Source organism: Mytilus galloprovincialis, chromosome 14, assembly GCF_965363235.1.
Source record: "Mytilus galloprovincialis chromosome 14, xbMytGall1.hap1.1, whole genome shotgun sequence".
Taxonomy (NCBI): domain Eukaryota; kingdom Metazoa; phylum Mollusca; class Bivalvia; order Mytilida; family Mytilidae; genus Mytilus; species Mytilus galloprovincialis.
In genome coordinates, this window is record NC_134851.1 from 36,579,707 (window position 1) to 36,594,514 (window position 14,808).

A 14,808-nucleotide genomic window follows, 5' to 3' on the forward strand; every position below is an offset into this window, starting at 1 on the left:
TTCAATGGTGTCTGGTGTTTTTTTTTTTTTAGATCAAAAGGTTAACATTACCTTAGCCGTATTTGGCACAACTTTTTGGAATTTAGGGTCATCAATTGTTCTTCAACTTTATACTTGTTTTGCTTTCTAACCATTTTGATCTGAGCGTCACTGATGAATTTTAAGTAGACGAAACGAGCGTCTGGATTATCAAATTATAAGCCTAGTACCTTTAATAACTATTAAAAGATTAAATCTGATGCAATCAAACAAAATTGGGTAAACATGCAAATATGCACATGTACCATGTTATAAACAAATCACGAAATCCGGGTACACACAATTACCGATATATTATTTGTGGTGACACGTTTAGGTCATAAGACATCTTTAATAAAAAAAAATCATAATGTTTTTGGAGAAATAACGAGACCACAGCGGAATTCCCATATTGACGTTATGCTAATCAAAGATAGTTCTCAAACCGGAATAAACGTATTGTAAAGTAAGCACTTAAAACAAAAAATGAGATTACAAATATTGAGGATTTGGAAATGTAACTCAACTGACCGTTGTTTCAGCGCAATTGGTTTGTTTATATTACTCTTTTAAAATAATCTAAAGAATCTTATCGCATCGCGGGTAAGTTATCACGTTGTGATTGGTTTAACGCCGTCACGTAGTGACCCCCTATAAGTAAATTGTATAATGGTTCATGACGCGTTAATGGTGACGTCATATATTAATGTTCTTGTGTTTCAATGTTTATTTTTCAACAAAACGCATCAGAAAAAGTCTAGCGTGCGATGAATTCGTTGTAGGTTAACTACTGACCCCCTACGGATCCATAGAGGTCATAGAGAGTGAATAAAATCCATAGGGGATTCCGCCTCCGGCCTCACTTCCTATGGATTTTATTAACCATCTATTGATCCGTAGGGGTCAGTATCGAACCATATAACGTATATTAGTATTCGCGTGGTGTAAAGCACAACAAGGTTGACGTGATAGTTTTGGAAAGAAGATATAATCGTGTTGTCGATGGTAAAGGTCTTCAGAGACTTCAGATTGACAAAAAAGCGAACTTTTTCACAGCTAGGTTTTAAATTCAGCGAAGATTTGATATGTTAGTGATTGAGAGTGGCGGACAACTATCAAACAAGGACCAAAAGGATAATTTCCAAATATTAAATAACTACTAGACGAACAGTTTGAACAATCACTGTCACCCTCCTACAGGTACTTGACTATGCGAATTTACAATCGAGCTGTTGCGCATTCACCAATATAACAGTTAAATACTAGTACCCCTTTGTTCACGATAATTATCGGGACAATAGTTTAGCATTTTTGCGAATTTAAGTCTCTATTTATTTATTTTGATAATTGAGAAATAAGGTAATGTTTACTTGCCCCAACAAATTGATAAAGATGTCATTAAAGGTCAATAACTCCAATACGGATTCGTGTGACGATTTAAAACATCTTGACTTACTTATAGATTTTGCCTTGCTGGTAAATATTTGCTGTATCTCTTATCATATTCAAGATAATAAAAGCAAACATTAAAACACCGCTATTTCATGGCGATAAGAACCAAGCAATTCAAAAACCATGGAAAATAAAGGCAACAGTAGTATACCGCTGTTCAAACTCATAAATCCATGGACAAAAACAAAATCGGGGTAACAAACTAAAACTGAGGGAAACGCATAAATATAAGAGGAGAACAACGACACAACACTACAATGTAACTAACACACACAGAAACGGACCAAGCATCAGACAAAATCCCACGAGAATAACAAATATAACATCAAAATCAAATACATGAATTTGGGATAGACAAGTACCGTGACACGTCTTATCGCAATGTCAATTTACACTCAAAAATAAGAGAAAACAAACGACGCAACGTTAAATTGTAACACACACAGAAACGAACTATAATATAACAATGGCCATATTCCTGACTTGGTACAGGACATTTTTAAAGGAAACAAGAGTGCACACACTGAAATGTCTCACCTTCTATACTAATCATTGATATTATGTTGATAGTCCTAAGTATAAAGCTAAGCTTTATTACAACTGTCACATAAACTTAACATTAACCAAGATAACTAAACAAAGACCAATGAACCTTGAAAATGAGGTCAAGGTCAGATGAACCAAGCCAGGCAGACATGTACAGCTAACAATGCTTCTATACAACATATATAGTTGACCCATTACTTATAGTTTAAGAAAAATAGACCAAAACACAAAAACTTAACACTGTGCAATGAACCGTGAAAATGAGGTCACGGTCAAATAAAACCTGCGCAACTGACATAAAGATCATAAAATATTTCCATACACCAAATATAGTTGACCTATGGCATACAGTATTAGATAAAAAGACCGAAACTCAAAAACTTAACTTTGACCACTGAACCTTGAAAATGAGGTCAAGGTCACATGACATCTGCCCGCTAGACATGTACACCTTACAATCATTCCATACAACAAATATAGTAGACCTATTGCATATAGTATGAGAAAAATAGACCAAAACACAAAAATTTAACTATAACCACTGAACCATGAAAATGAGGTCAAGGTCAGATGACACCTGCCAGTTGGACATGTACACCTTACAGTCCTTCCATACACCGAATATACTAGCCCTATTGCTTATAGTATCTGAGATATGGACTTGACCACCAAAACTTAACCTTGTTCAGTGATCCATGAAATGAGGTCGAGGTCAAGTGAAAACTGTCTAACAGACATGAGGACCTTGCAAGGTATGCACATATTAAATATAATTATCCTATTACTTATAATAAGAGAGAATTCAACATTACAAAAAATTTAAACTTTTTTTTCAAGTGGTCACTGAACCATGAAAATGAGGTCAAGGACATTGGACATGTGACTGACGGAAACTTCGTAACATGAAGCATCTATATACAAAGTATGAAGCATCCAGGTCTTCCACCTTCTAAAATATAAAGCTTTTAAGAAGTGAGCTAACACCGCCGCCGCCGCCGCCGCCGGATCACTATCCCTATGTCGAGCTTTCTGCAACAAAAGTTGCAGGCTCGACAAAAATGGTGGGTTGAACCTGGTTTTGTGGCATGCCAAACCTCGCACTTTAATGGCAATGTTAAATATAACATAGAAATGACAATATAATATTACAGGACTACAATACAAATAAATAGGAAAACGTATTAGACAAAGAAACACATGATTAATGAATAACAAAAAGCATCAGGTTTAAAATTTAATACGCCAAAAACGCGCCTCGTCCACACAAGACTCACCAGTGACGCCCAGATATAAAAGATCGAAAGTGAAAATCAGTCTTAATCATCGAGGGGACGAGATGATTGTCTCACAGTGCTACTATAAGCTGGTAACGAAAAGACAACTTTTAAGCTTAGCAAACCGAAGCCTAAAGAGATTGTTACAGACGAACAAATGAAGAAAAATAGTGTCCGTAAGAAAAGGGTAATATAAAAAATCTCACAAGACTATGCCGAAGAAATAGAACACTTGAGCACGATTGTTTAAAGAAGTCGCAATAGACCACTTTCGAGTTCATCCGTCACCGGAAAAAACTCGTCAATTATACGCGCCTTTATGACGTCATTTACCAGATCATGAGAGGGGGTCGCCTGTATCCCTGCACTATTTACGTTCATTAAGCGTCTTGGTGATCGTCATTGTGCAGGATAAACTAGAAATAATGGTTGTTCTGTAGGTACTTAATGACAATTCACTAATGACATCAATGCTGATTGTCAATTTTGAGAATTCAATTTGTCATATAATTCGTACAATAAAGAATTATAGTTTTCCAACCACTCGCTCAACATTGGAATGGAAGTGACGACGCCCCTAAACGCACAAATGACGTTCACTAAAACCAGAGTTTTTGACGGAAATGCATCGAACTCGAAAGTTGTCTATTGTTCAGTCACATATAAGTTATTCATTCTTTGAAATAAGTTTTAGTAGTTTTAGAGAGCTCATTGCAGACATTATGAATAAAAACATATGATAATGGTTTACATATTTTATCATCAATCTTTATATATTCAATATTGAAATAAAAACTGCCCTTCTTTTTTTAAATTCTTGATCATCAGCCACTGTAACAAATTCAAACATTAATATGAAGATTTATATAAAAAATTATCCAAGCAAAAGTGTTCTCAGAGTGCCAACTTTTGTTTGCGAATAGAGACAATTTACATTTTATGCGTTTATGAAAAAGGTGTTCCTAAATTTTAACGGTGTTTGTTATATTTTTTCATATCAAAAGGTCAAAAGTTTAAATGTGAAGCAAAATAAATAAACTTGGGTAAAGTGCAAATATATGCCATGTTATAAACAAGTCACAAAGTCCGGGTACACAACATTAACGATTTATTATTGGTGGTGTCACGTTTATGTCATAAGACATCTGTCACAAAAATTAAGTGTACAAAATAAGGATAGAACGCATCGGAACTCCCATATTGACGTCATGCTCAACAAAAAGATATTGCTTAATCCTGAATTTACCTATTGCGCATATATAAATTAGAGATATCAAATATTGAGGATTTTGAAATGAAAATCAACAGACAGTTTTTAGTTCAATTCGTTTGTTTATATTACTCTTTAAAAATAATATAAAGAATCTTAATTGTACCTTTGGGAAACTTGAACATAAAGCGGCTGACGTGATAGTTTTGGAATGAAAACATCAACGTTTAGGCAATGGTTAAGATCTTCAGATCGTGTTTCCCTCGGTTTTAGTTTGTTCTCCAGATTTGTTTTCTCTTAAATGACGTTTGAACACCGATACACTACTGTTGCCTTTATTTACTCAAACAGAAAATGTCTGTTCACAGTTTTGGTTTAAAATGTTGGTCAGTGAGGTCACTATCAACCTAGGTCCAAATGACAATTAGATGAAAAGCCTGACCAATTTCAAAATATTTAATTTCAACTTAACAAACAGTTTCAATAATCACTACACATCCCTTTACGGGTTCGAACAGCATGAGAATGATCATCCGAGCTGTTGAAATTATACAAGGGTTTCATACCCTATTTGCTTAAAAGCAATTTTAAAGACTATGGTTTATAGACGTTCTTAATTTTCATACTGTATATTACAAGTAAAACTACGTGACGCATCTAGTCCAAGGATTTCTTTAAAGAGAAGTAAAATTAGATGAAAATGCAGCAGAAATTATTCTCTTGACAGTTAAAAATCATGCTGTATTTGTAGAGTTTTTTCTTAATTACATAATAGGTCCTTTAATGTGTGTTGTAGCTGAGACTTAATTTTAAAGTAGACACATTTACAGGTTTATGAGCTTATTGTTTTCTATGTGCTTGCTGTATATTTTTCATGATCTATAGTAAATAAACTCATCATAGATACCAGGACTAAATTTTATATATACGCCAGACTCTTTAGTTATTTGTGCATTCTTTTTAAAAATAAGATATTGTTTAAACTAATGTTCGGTGATCTCAACTTCCAGAAGAACTTCTTCGCTACAAAACAGTTACACTATGTAATGTGTCAGATGAAATGCTGAAATGATATTCAAATTATTTTTGTTACCAGCCCGAATGGATCTATCTAATTAACATCAAGATATTATTGTCAAAGCAGAATGATATTTTGCAATAATTTAATAGAAGGGTCTTTCAGCGACTTTACCATATTTAATTGCAAAGTGTTATAATTAATTTCATTTAAGGATGTACTTAGGTGAGGTTAGATAAAATGTAAGAAATAAGAAATTAAAATTGATATTATAAGCTAGTAGAGCATCAATTAAGGATAAAGATAAGCTAAACATATTGATAGGTCATGGACCTCCTTTTCGAGGTATTTGAGATTTAAAATATGGCGGGAAAAGGCTGACTCTGACTTTTACCTTATTTTTGCATTGGTATTATTTGGGTCTCAAAACAAAAGAAAGAAAATCAAGAATCTTCTAAAATTTTGGTAAATGACCTTTCATGAGCTATTTAATCTTATATGAAAAAATAAATGGGTGTTATGGGGCAAAATATTTTACATTGTATTGTATGGAAAAACACCAAGAAGTCCGAATATTTGACAGTTATTCCAAAACCTCACTTAAGTACATCCTTAACAACATATTGATGTAAGTAGCAGAACAGTATGTATATATTTTGAATGTTTTCCTCTCTTTACGTTGAACCTTTCGCAAACACAAATTATATTATTGCATCAGATCCATGAACTCCCCATTTAAATAATGATAGAATAAATGCTATTTAGTATCTATGTAGAAATAAAAAAAAACACACTTGTGCTGAATATAATGTTATCAATGAGTAAGATTGTTATAATTGTACTTTTTTTTGCTGAAATACTTAAAAAAGTGTGTTCTTATTTCCAAAAAGTTGATTACACATATGAAATGTGAACCGTAAATCTTTTTTTTTTTTATTTGTAAAAAAAGAAACAAAACCCAAAGGTGGCATTTGGCTGTTGTTAACTCTTTGACACTTTCTCCGTTTCCATTCTCTTAAAATTATATTGCCATGTTATCTGTCCTTTTAGTGAATTGACTGGCTAAAAAATCAGTTGTTACTTTTCCAATACTTATGATATTGTGGTCAACATAGCTGAGGAGCAAGCTTATCTTCATTGTTCTTTAAACAAATATATATGCTTTTAATAGATATACAATACATTCTGATTATCTTAACATATTTTGCCTTATTGTTAGCTTTGCTTTTGTGTCTAAGGCATATGGGGTGACCTTTTCTGGTTGACAGTCTCAAATGATAAGCATCCAGTTAGCAGTATATATGTGCTACGATGTTTAGAATTTTAATTGTAAATTTAGTCCCTCTGACAAGTTGGTATACTATACATGTATTTTTATATTTGTATTTTTTTGGGCTTTGATGGCTCTATATATTGCATTCTCCACCACATATGTATAACCCTATATGTTGTTTTTTTCTAAATGTTTTCTAAGGTTGTCTTTTTAATTTATTGACATGCCTTTACCTCTAAATAAACCATTAATTTCTAAGATGTAAATTAAGAAAATAAATTGTATGTACTGATGGTTTAACTAACAAATTGCTCGTTTCATCATTCATTGCCATTTCTATTTTCAATGTCATTTCTACATTCAATGCCATTTCTAGTACTCTAGACTATATTGTGGTTGTCAGTTTTTTTTAAATTGAGAAGGAAGCCAAAGTGCCTACATTGAACAACCAACCTTTGGCAGTAAAATTGGCTATCCTAGTCAATTAAGATCAGAGTGGAACGCATCTACCATGTTAAGGGATCAAATTCACAACCTCAATGTTGACAGGCTACATATAACTATAGATAAGTTACTGGACCACTCAGCCAACAAAGCCCACAAAAAAGGCTCACAACTAACATATAGAAAAAAAAGTGAACACCAGTGTACAAATAACAAAATCAGAAAATTTATTGCTTTGGAAGACAAATTACTTATTCAATTATATACAAAGATAATATTAGATATAAATATATTAACAAGAAATATATTTCTTTAAAACATAATTCAAAAAACTTAACTCACTATCACATGACAAAGTTTTGTTTAAAGGTGGGAAAACTAGATTTGAATACTGTAATTCAGAAATAATTGCCATGTTTTTATTATTGCCAAAAAAAAGCGACAGGTTTATAATTGCAAAAATTAAAACTCCTATTTTGATTTTGTTTATATGAATCAAACAGAATTTTTTCTGAATATCGCAAAAATTAATATCACATTTTAGTCTAAAATGACAAAATTACAATAATAAATGCACGCAATAATTTCTGAATTTTCAGGATCATTTTGATCATTTGTATAAAGAACCTAACTGCTCAACTTTGGTCTACTTCTTTTAAGAAAATATTCAGCTAAGACAAAGATATGATATAGATTTGATTTGATGTTATTTCGTTTGAGTTACTTCCCTTGGTCAATATTTTCATTTTTGGAGTAAAATAGTTCATCTTTTTATTTGTTTGAACAAATTCAAACATGTGGTACAAATATAAAGTCTGTTGAAAGATCCTTACTAAATCATAGAGATGTACTTGGGTGAGGTTGGGTGAAAATTAATAAATCAAGAATTTAAAATTGATACTATAAGCGGGTAAAGCATGCCTTAAAGATAAAATTAGCTAAAAATATTGATACTTTATGGACCTCCTTTTCGAGATTTGAGATTTAAAATACGGTGGGAAAAGGCTGACTCAGACTTTTACCTTATATTTGCATTGGTATTATTGGGTCTCAAAACAAAAGAAAGAAAATCAAGAATCTTCTACAATTTTGGTAAATGACCTTTCATGAGCTATTTAGTCTTATATGAAAAAATAAACAGATGTTATGGAGCAAAAGTTTACCTTGTATTTTATGGAAAAACGCCAAGGAGTCTGAACATCTGACATGAATTCCAAAACCTCACCTAAGTACATCCTAAGAGACTATAAAATTGCTCAGAAAACAATGTTTTCTATAACCTACCTGTTTGCATAAGTTGAATTTTGCAGATTAATGAAGGAATTTGTGCACGTAGATCACAAAAATTGTGATAAAAGGGAAATAACTCTGTTCAAATTGCATTTATAGGTTACAAGAGCGCAATTTTTCGTAATGCATTTTCCATAGGGTACCACTAGTGTTTCGTATTTTTTTTCTCGAAGACTACACAAACTAGGGAAAAACGGGTAGCAGTTTCTGTTACTAGAAATGCCCGTGTTGCATTACAACCAAAAAATATATAGGGTCATGCGGCTCAAATTGACTCAAAATGCAGTTGAAAAAGATCCTCTATTTTTTTTTTCGCTTCATGAAAAAGGCATATTTTTAATGGCTCCAACCTGCAGAAATGGAAGATATTTTCTGTAGTTCGTAAAATGTGAATATGATTTTCTGCAGTTTTTTAACCTAATTGGATAAGCCGTATAGGATTCTATTCTGAGTACCATCTTGGGTAAAAAACTTGCCAGTAAAATGTAAACAAATAATTCACTCTTGTAACCTATAGAATCTAGTATTTACTAAACTTGTAAAGGGAAGATAACTCAGCACACTGTAAAATGCAATAGATATATTTACAGTATGAGGAAAATCGTATATCAGCTCAATAGTTTTGCATAATTAAAATATTGAGAAGGCACAATGAATATCATATACATTTTCTTCAAATTGACAAGTTATTTTGCTTAATAGCTACAGTGTTTATCATATTGGTTTATTTGACGCAAGCAGTTAATAAAGTAATACATGTGTTTTGAATTTTCTAAAATTTTCTACGAAAAAATTATAAGACATCAAAACCTGATAACAAAGGAATATCAAGAAGTATAAACTATATAAATATTCAAAATATTCAAAATGGAATGTTTTTGTCTATAAACTCTTTAACTTGTAACACAAAAAACAAAATTGGCCTTTAGTCCATCAAATACGTACAGTATAGAAAAAATAATCATTTGCACCAATATATTTTTCATTCTTATACAGACTCTTTTAATCCCATGTTTCAACCATGTTACTTACTATATTACATCAGAGATAGAAACATTTATGCATCACCTGTCAATCACAATTCCTCCCCCACCCCAATGATATTCATGTGCAAAGGCAACATCAATATATTTCTATGCAGTGAATATTTAATACATACACAAGAAATGTTTAAGTTGAATAGATAGGGACATGTGTCCTTAGATAAAATCTAAACTATTCTTGGAATATCAATTACATTGTACTTGATTTATAATTCATAACAAAGCCTAATTTGGCTGAGTTTTCCCAATTATTATATACTGTTAATGCAGAAATTTTGGGCATGTTTTTGATACAGAAATGTTGGGCATGTTTTTGATATTGCATAAGTTTCAATGAGAAAGCCTTTTTTTTACAAAAATAAACAAGAACCTAGCATTTAAATTTTCATTTACCATGAATTGCTATAATTCATCTTCAAATTGTGCACATTAATAAATAATTGCAATAACAAATACATAAAATTTTTCTGAATTTACAATATTAAATTTATAATTAATATTGAAGCAATTCTACAACTTTTTTTATATGAAATAACAGATCTTTATTCAACAAAAAAAACCTTCTCTGACCTACTATGGCACAAAAACTAATTTCTACATTCTTTTTCCAAATTGCTGTTTCAGAATCTAAAAGACTATGGGTAATTTCATTGTTCCGACCACATAATGAAAACAATTTCGTGTCATCAGCTGAGTCTCTATTGATTAGAATGTTTTTAACCAATCAAAACTCTATATCATAAGCTATAGAAAATATTACCATAATGAATAAGATTCTGAAACGGCAAATTACTCTTAAAAAAAATTTCTGTCTAACTTATCACTATCTACTGGCTTATAAAAATAAAGCTATTTAAAATATTCAATGCCATTTTTATGCTTTGAGTAAATATTTGGTGTACTGTCATTCAGTCATATCTTAACCTTCACTTAATAAACACAAATAAATAGTATTGTCAACACATTGCTTTGTATAAATATTGATTTTGATCAGATATCATTTACATAATAAAATAAACAATTATAATAAAATATGTTATGATCCTGATGATCTGTCATGTGACTAGAAGCTCCATAGAGTCAATATTGCTCACCTGACTTCTAAGGAGTTTGAAATGCTCACCTGGCTTCTAAGTTATAGGCAGAAAGTTTTCATAGCTCTGTCTCATACCAAAATTAGAGAACAACAATTGAACTTATTTTCATGTAAGGTCAAAAGTCAAGTACTACAGTTGTAGGAATATTGGTCATACTGTTTTGTGGTGGATCCAAGGTCTAACCAGATGCTCCGCAGGGCGTAGCTTTATACGACCGCAGAGGTTGAACCCTGAACGGTTAGGGCAAGTATGGACACAACATTCAAGCTGGATTCAGCTCTAAATTTGGATTGTGATTAAATAGTTGACACAGCATAGGTTTCTGACACAGAATGAATGTGTTCTAATGAACTTAAAATTTTTGTTTCTCTTAGAGCAATTCACTATGCTGTTGAATATTAATCCTCTCAAAAAAATGTTTGAAGAAATTTTCTTTTTTATTTATGAAATTTCAAATGAGAAAAATTGAACCCAATTTTTTTAATCACATCCCCCTTTCCCTTATTCCAAAACTAATCTCAATTAAAATTTCTAATGGAGTTTGCAACAATAACTACTCATTTAAATACATCATAAAATATTAAGATGTAAAAAAACTGCTTGTTATCACTGAATGGTAAAGATTATTTTAATTTATCAGTTGGTAGTAAAAAGTGAATATACATTGTATATTGTATATAACAAAGATTTAAGTTGATTCTGGACAAAGAAAGATAACTCCAATTAAAAAAAAATCTTGCTATTGCACAATATTTTGCAATTAGATATTTCTTGCTCACTATTCTGGACAAAGAAAGATAACTCTAATTAAAAAAAAATTTGATATTTCACAATATTGTGCAATTAGATATTTCTTGCCATTGCGCAATACTGTGCAATTGAAAAGACTTGCTATTGCACAATACTTAATATAATAATTTTAGATCCTGATTTGGACCAACTTGAAAACTGGGCCCATAATAAAAAATCTAAGTACATTTTTGGATTCAGCATATCAAAGAACTTCAAGATTTCAATTTTTGTTAAAATCAGACTAAGTTTAATTTTGGACCCTTTGGACTTTAGTGTAGACCAATTTGAAAACAGGACCAAAAATGAAGAATCTACATACACAGTTAGATTTGGTATATCAAAGAACCCCATTTATTCAATTTTTGATGAAATCAAACAAAGTTTAATTTTGGACCCCGATTTGGACCAACTTGAAAACTGGGCCAATAATCAAGAATCTAAGTACATTTTTAGATTCAGCATATCAAAGAACCTAACTGATTCATTTTTTGTCAAAATCAAACTAAGTTTAATTTTGGACCCTTTGGACCTTAATGTAGACCAATTTGAAAACGGGACCAAAAGTTAAGAATCTACATACACAGTCATGACAGTTAGATTCGGCATATCAAAGAACCCCAATTATTCAATTTTGATGAAATCAAACAAAAGTTTAATTTTGGACCCTTTGGGCCCCTTATTATGTTGGGACCAAAACTCCCAAAATCAAACCCAACCTTTCTTTTATGGTCATAAACCTTGTGTTTAAATTTCATAGATTTCTATTTACTTATACTAACGTTATGGTGCGAAAACCAAGAAAAATGCTTATTTGGGTCCCTTTTTGGCCCCTAATTCCTAAACTGTTGGGACCTAAACTCCCAAAATCAATACCAACCTTCCTTTTGTAGTCATTAACATTGTGTTTAAATTTCATTGATTTCTATTTACTTAAACTAATGTTATTGTGCGAAAACCAAGAATAATGCTTATTTGGGCCCTTTTTTGGCCCCTAATTCCTAAACTGTTGAGACCAAAACTCCCAAAATCAATCCCAACCGTTCTTTTGTGGTCATAAACCTTGTGTCAAAATTTCATAGATTTCTATTAACTTAAACTAAAGTTATAGTGCGAAAACCAAGAAAATGCTTATTTGGGCCCTTTTTGGCCCCTAATTCCTAAAATGTTGGGACCAAAACTCCCAAAATCAATACCAACCTTCCTTTTGTGGTCATAAACCTTGTGTTAAAATTTCATAGATTTCCATTCACTTTTACTAAAGTTAGAGTGCGAAAACTAAAAGTATTCGGACGCCGGACGACGACGCCGACGCCAACGTGATAGCAATATACGACGAAAATTTTTTCAAAATTTGCGGTCGTATAAAAAATGGGGATTTTTTTTCTGTGGGGCTGGAACCCCTTTTTTATCAATACTATGGAATGGGGACATATTTTTGGACCGCCCCCCTGATGTTTAAGTAAATGTTGACAGAATCAATTATCTGAGAACTCTGCCACTTGTTCTTGAATACAGGGAAGACATGAAACAAATGCCAAGTTATTGCAATTGCTCACAGTCTCTTCCTTTAAACCAGGTGAGCATATTTAATAAAGTAGGTATAATGAGACATTCCTGCATCCTAACTGATATATAATAGTTTGCTGATAGATCTACAAAAATACTTTCAAAAGCGAGAAGCACCTAGTTGGAAAATGGCTAAATTATATTCTAAGCATGAAAAAAAGATTTGCCACTCCGACATTAGTTTTTCATATCTATATTTAGCACTTAAGGATGTTATTCATTTATTTTGTCCCCTCTTTCAACAAAAACAACAAATTATGCAGTCTATCTTTGGTTCAGTTGTTTACCATTATTACTTCTAAGTATCAAATAAAATTATTAATTCCTGGAATAACTATTTCATTATCCATGCTATGGTCTTATTCTTTTTATGGATAACATTTCTACATTTGTCGTAATGTTTAGTCCATTAGAACAGAAGTAAAAGGATTAAATGATTTGTCAATGTCAGCCTATGATTTGAAAGTCATAAATAACTGCTTTTGGCTCTGATGATAGGTTATACATGTAAAACTATTTTGAACCTAGCAATGACCATCTGATGAACTCAAATAATTATATGCTTTGGTTATTTCCTATTTTTAAAATTATAAATTTTTTTACAAGGTTTGAACACATAAAGTAATATGTTTAAAAATGAAAAAAAGACTTTGCTGATTGAAAATGTAAAATGGTAAAAATGTAGCTGAATATAAAAAATTACAATATCAAGAAATTATATCTTATTGTTGAATTTCAAAATTGTATGTGTAATATTTAAAATTGTAAAGCTCAAACTTTTCCATTTACAATTTTAGTATTTTGGAAAAAAAATCATAAAGAATAAAATATAAAAGGCATACCAATAAAACTGTTGTGAAAAATTTGAGACATAATAATTGTTTTCTAAATCAAATGTATAATCACTCCAATTAATCCTCATTCATTAGTCAATCTTTTTATCCTCTTCTGCACCAGGTTGCATAAACTGGTCCCTTTCTCCTAATGGCTTTAAAATCAGCAACCAGTCTTGCCCTAGGTTCCAGTTACTGGTACCAAAATGACCTACTTTGGGTTTGTGAGGCCATGCTCATACATCACTCTCATAGAAATGTTTTTTCCTGGTGGTACCAGATTTGATATTGGTAGACATTAGTTCCATCTTTAATGCATTCAGTTCTCTTTCTTTCTTCTGCAATACATTATATATTAATTTTAATATTTTTCAAGTTTCAAGAAAGATGGTGAGTTTAAGTATAACTTATTCATTCTTTAAAAGTTTTGAAATATTGCCTTGAAATGTTACTGTAACTACTTTTATTCGTGGGGACCAATTTTCGTGGTTTTCATGGATGACTTTATCCATGAATTTAAGTGTCCAACGAAATAAAAGAACCATTGTCCAAATCAAGACATGGAAAGTCCCCATGTAGGTTTGACTACCCATATGATTTAGAGAATCTAACAGAACAACATCTGCATGCAGGGTTATACCCATTTAATCTTTAATAACCTAAACTGTACAACTTATTTTTGATCGATGAACGTCAGTTTTCGGGTATTGATATGCTAGTATAAAAAAGTGTTCATTTTATATCCTCATCGTTCTTGTACATATGGGTAATGGAAAAGGAAACCACCTATATTTAATTAAGTTGAGTGCCTTCCATTCCCACTCCCGATAAATTTTGTAACATTTACTGAAAATTGAAATTTTGAAGTAAGTAAATTTGATTACCTCCCCTTAAACAAGTAAGACCAGATTATATGCTCAGGTAGTGTTTTTCACGAGTATTCATTTGTAGC

The 14,808-nt window shown here is 31.6% G+C and overlaps 1 protein-coding gene across 2 annotated transcripts in view; it reads right to left on the minus strand.

Moving 5' to 3' along the window:
• Positions 1-7,439: 7,439 nt before the first annotated feature.
• LOC143058418 (uncharacterized) overlaps positions 7,440-14,808 on the minus strand; it is a 100,182-nt gene continuing 92,813 nt past the window's right edge. For both annotated transcript variants that reach the window (XM_076231910.1, XM_076231911.1), the window contains one exon: positions 7,440-14,194. In XM_076231910.1, the coding sequence (XP_076088025.1) occupies positions 14,093-14,194 (102 nt within the window). In that variant the 3' untranslated portion in view covers positions 7,440-14,092. The remainder of the gene's footprint in view (positions 14,195-14,808) is intronic.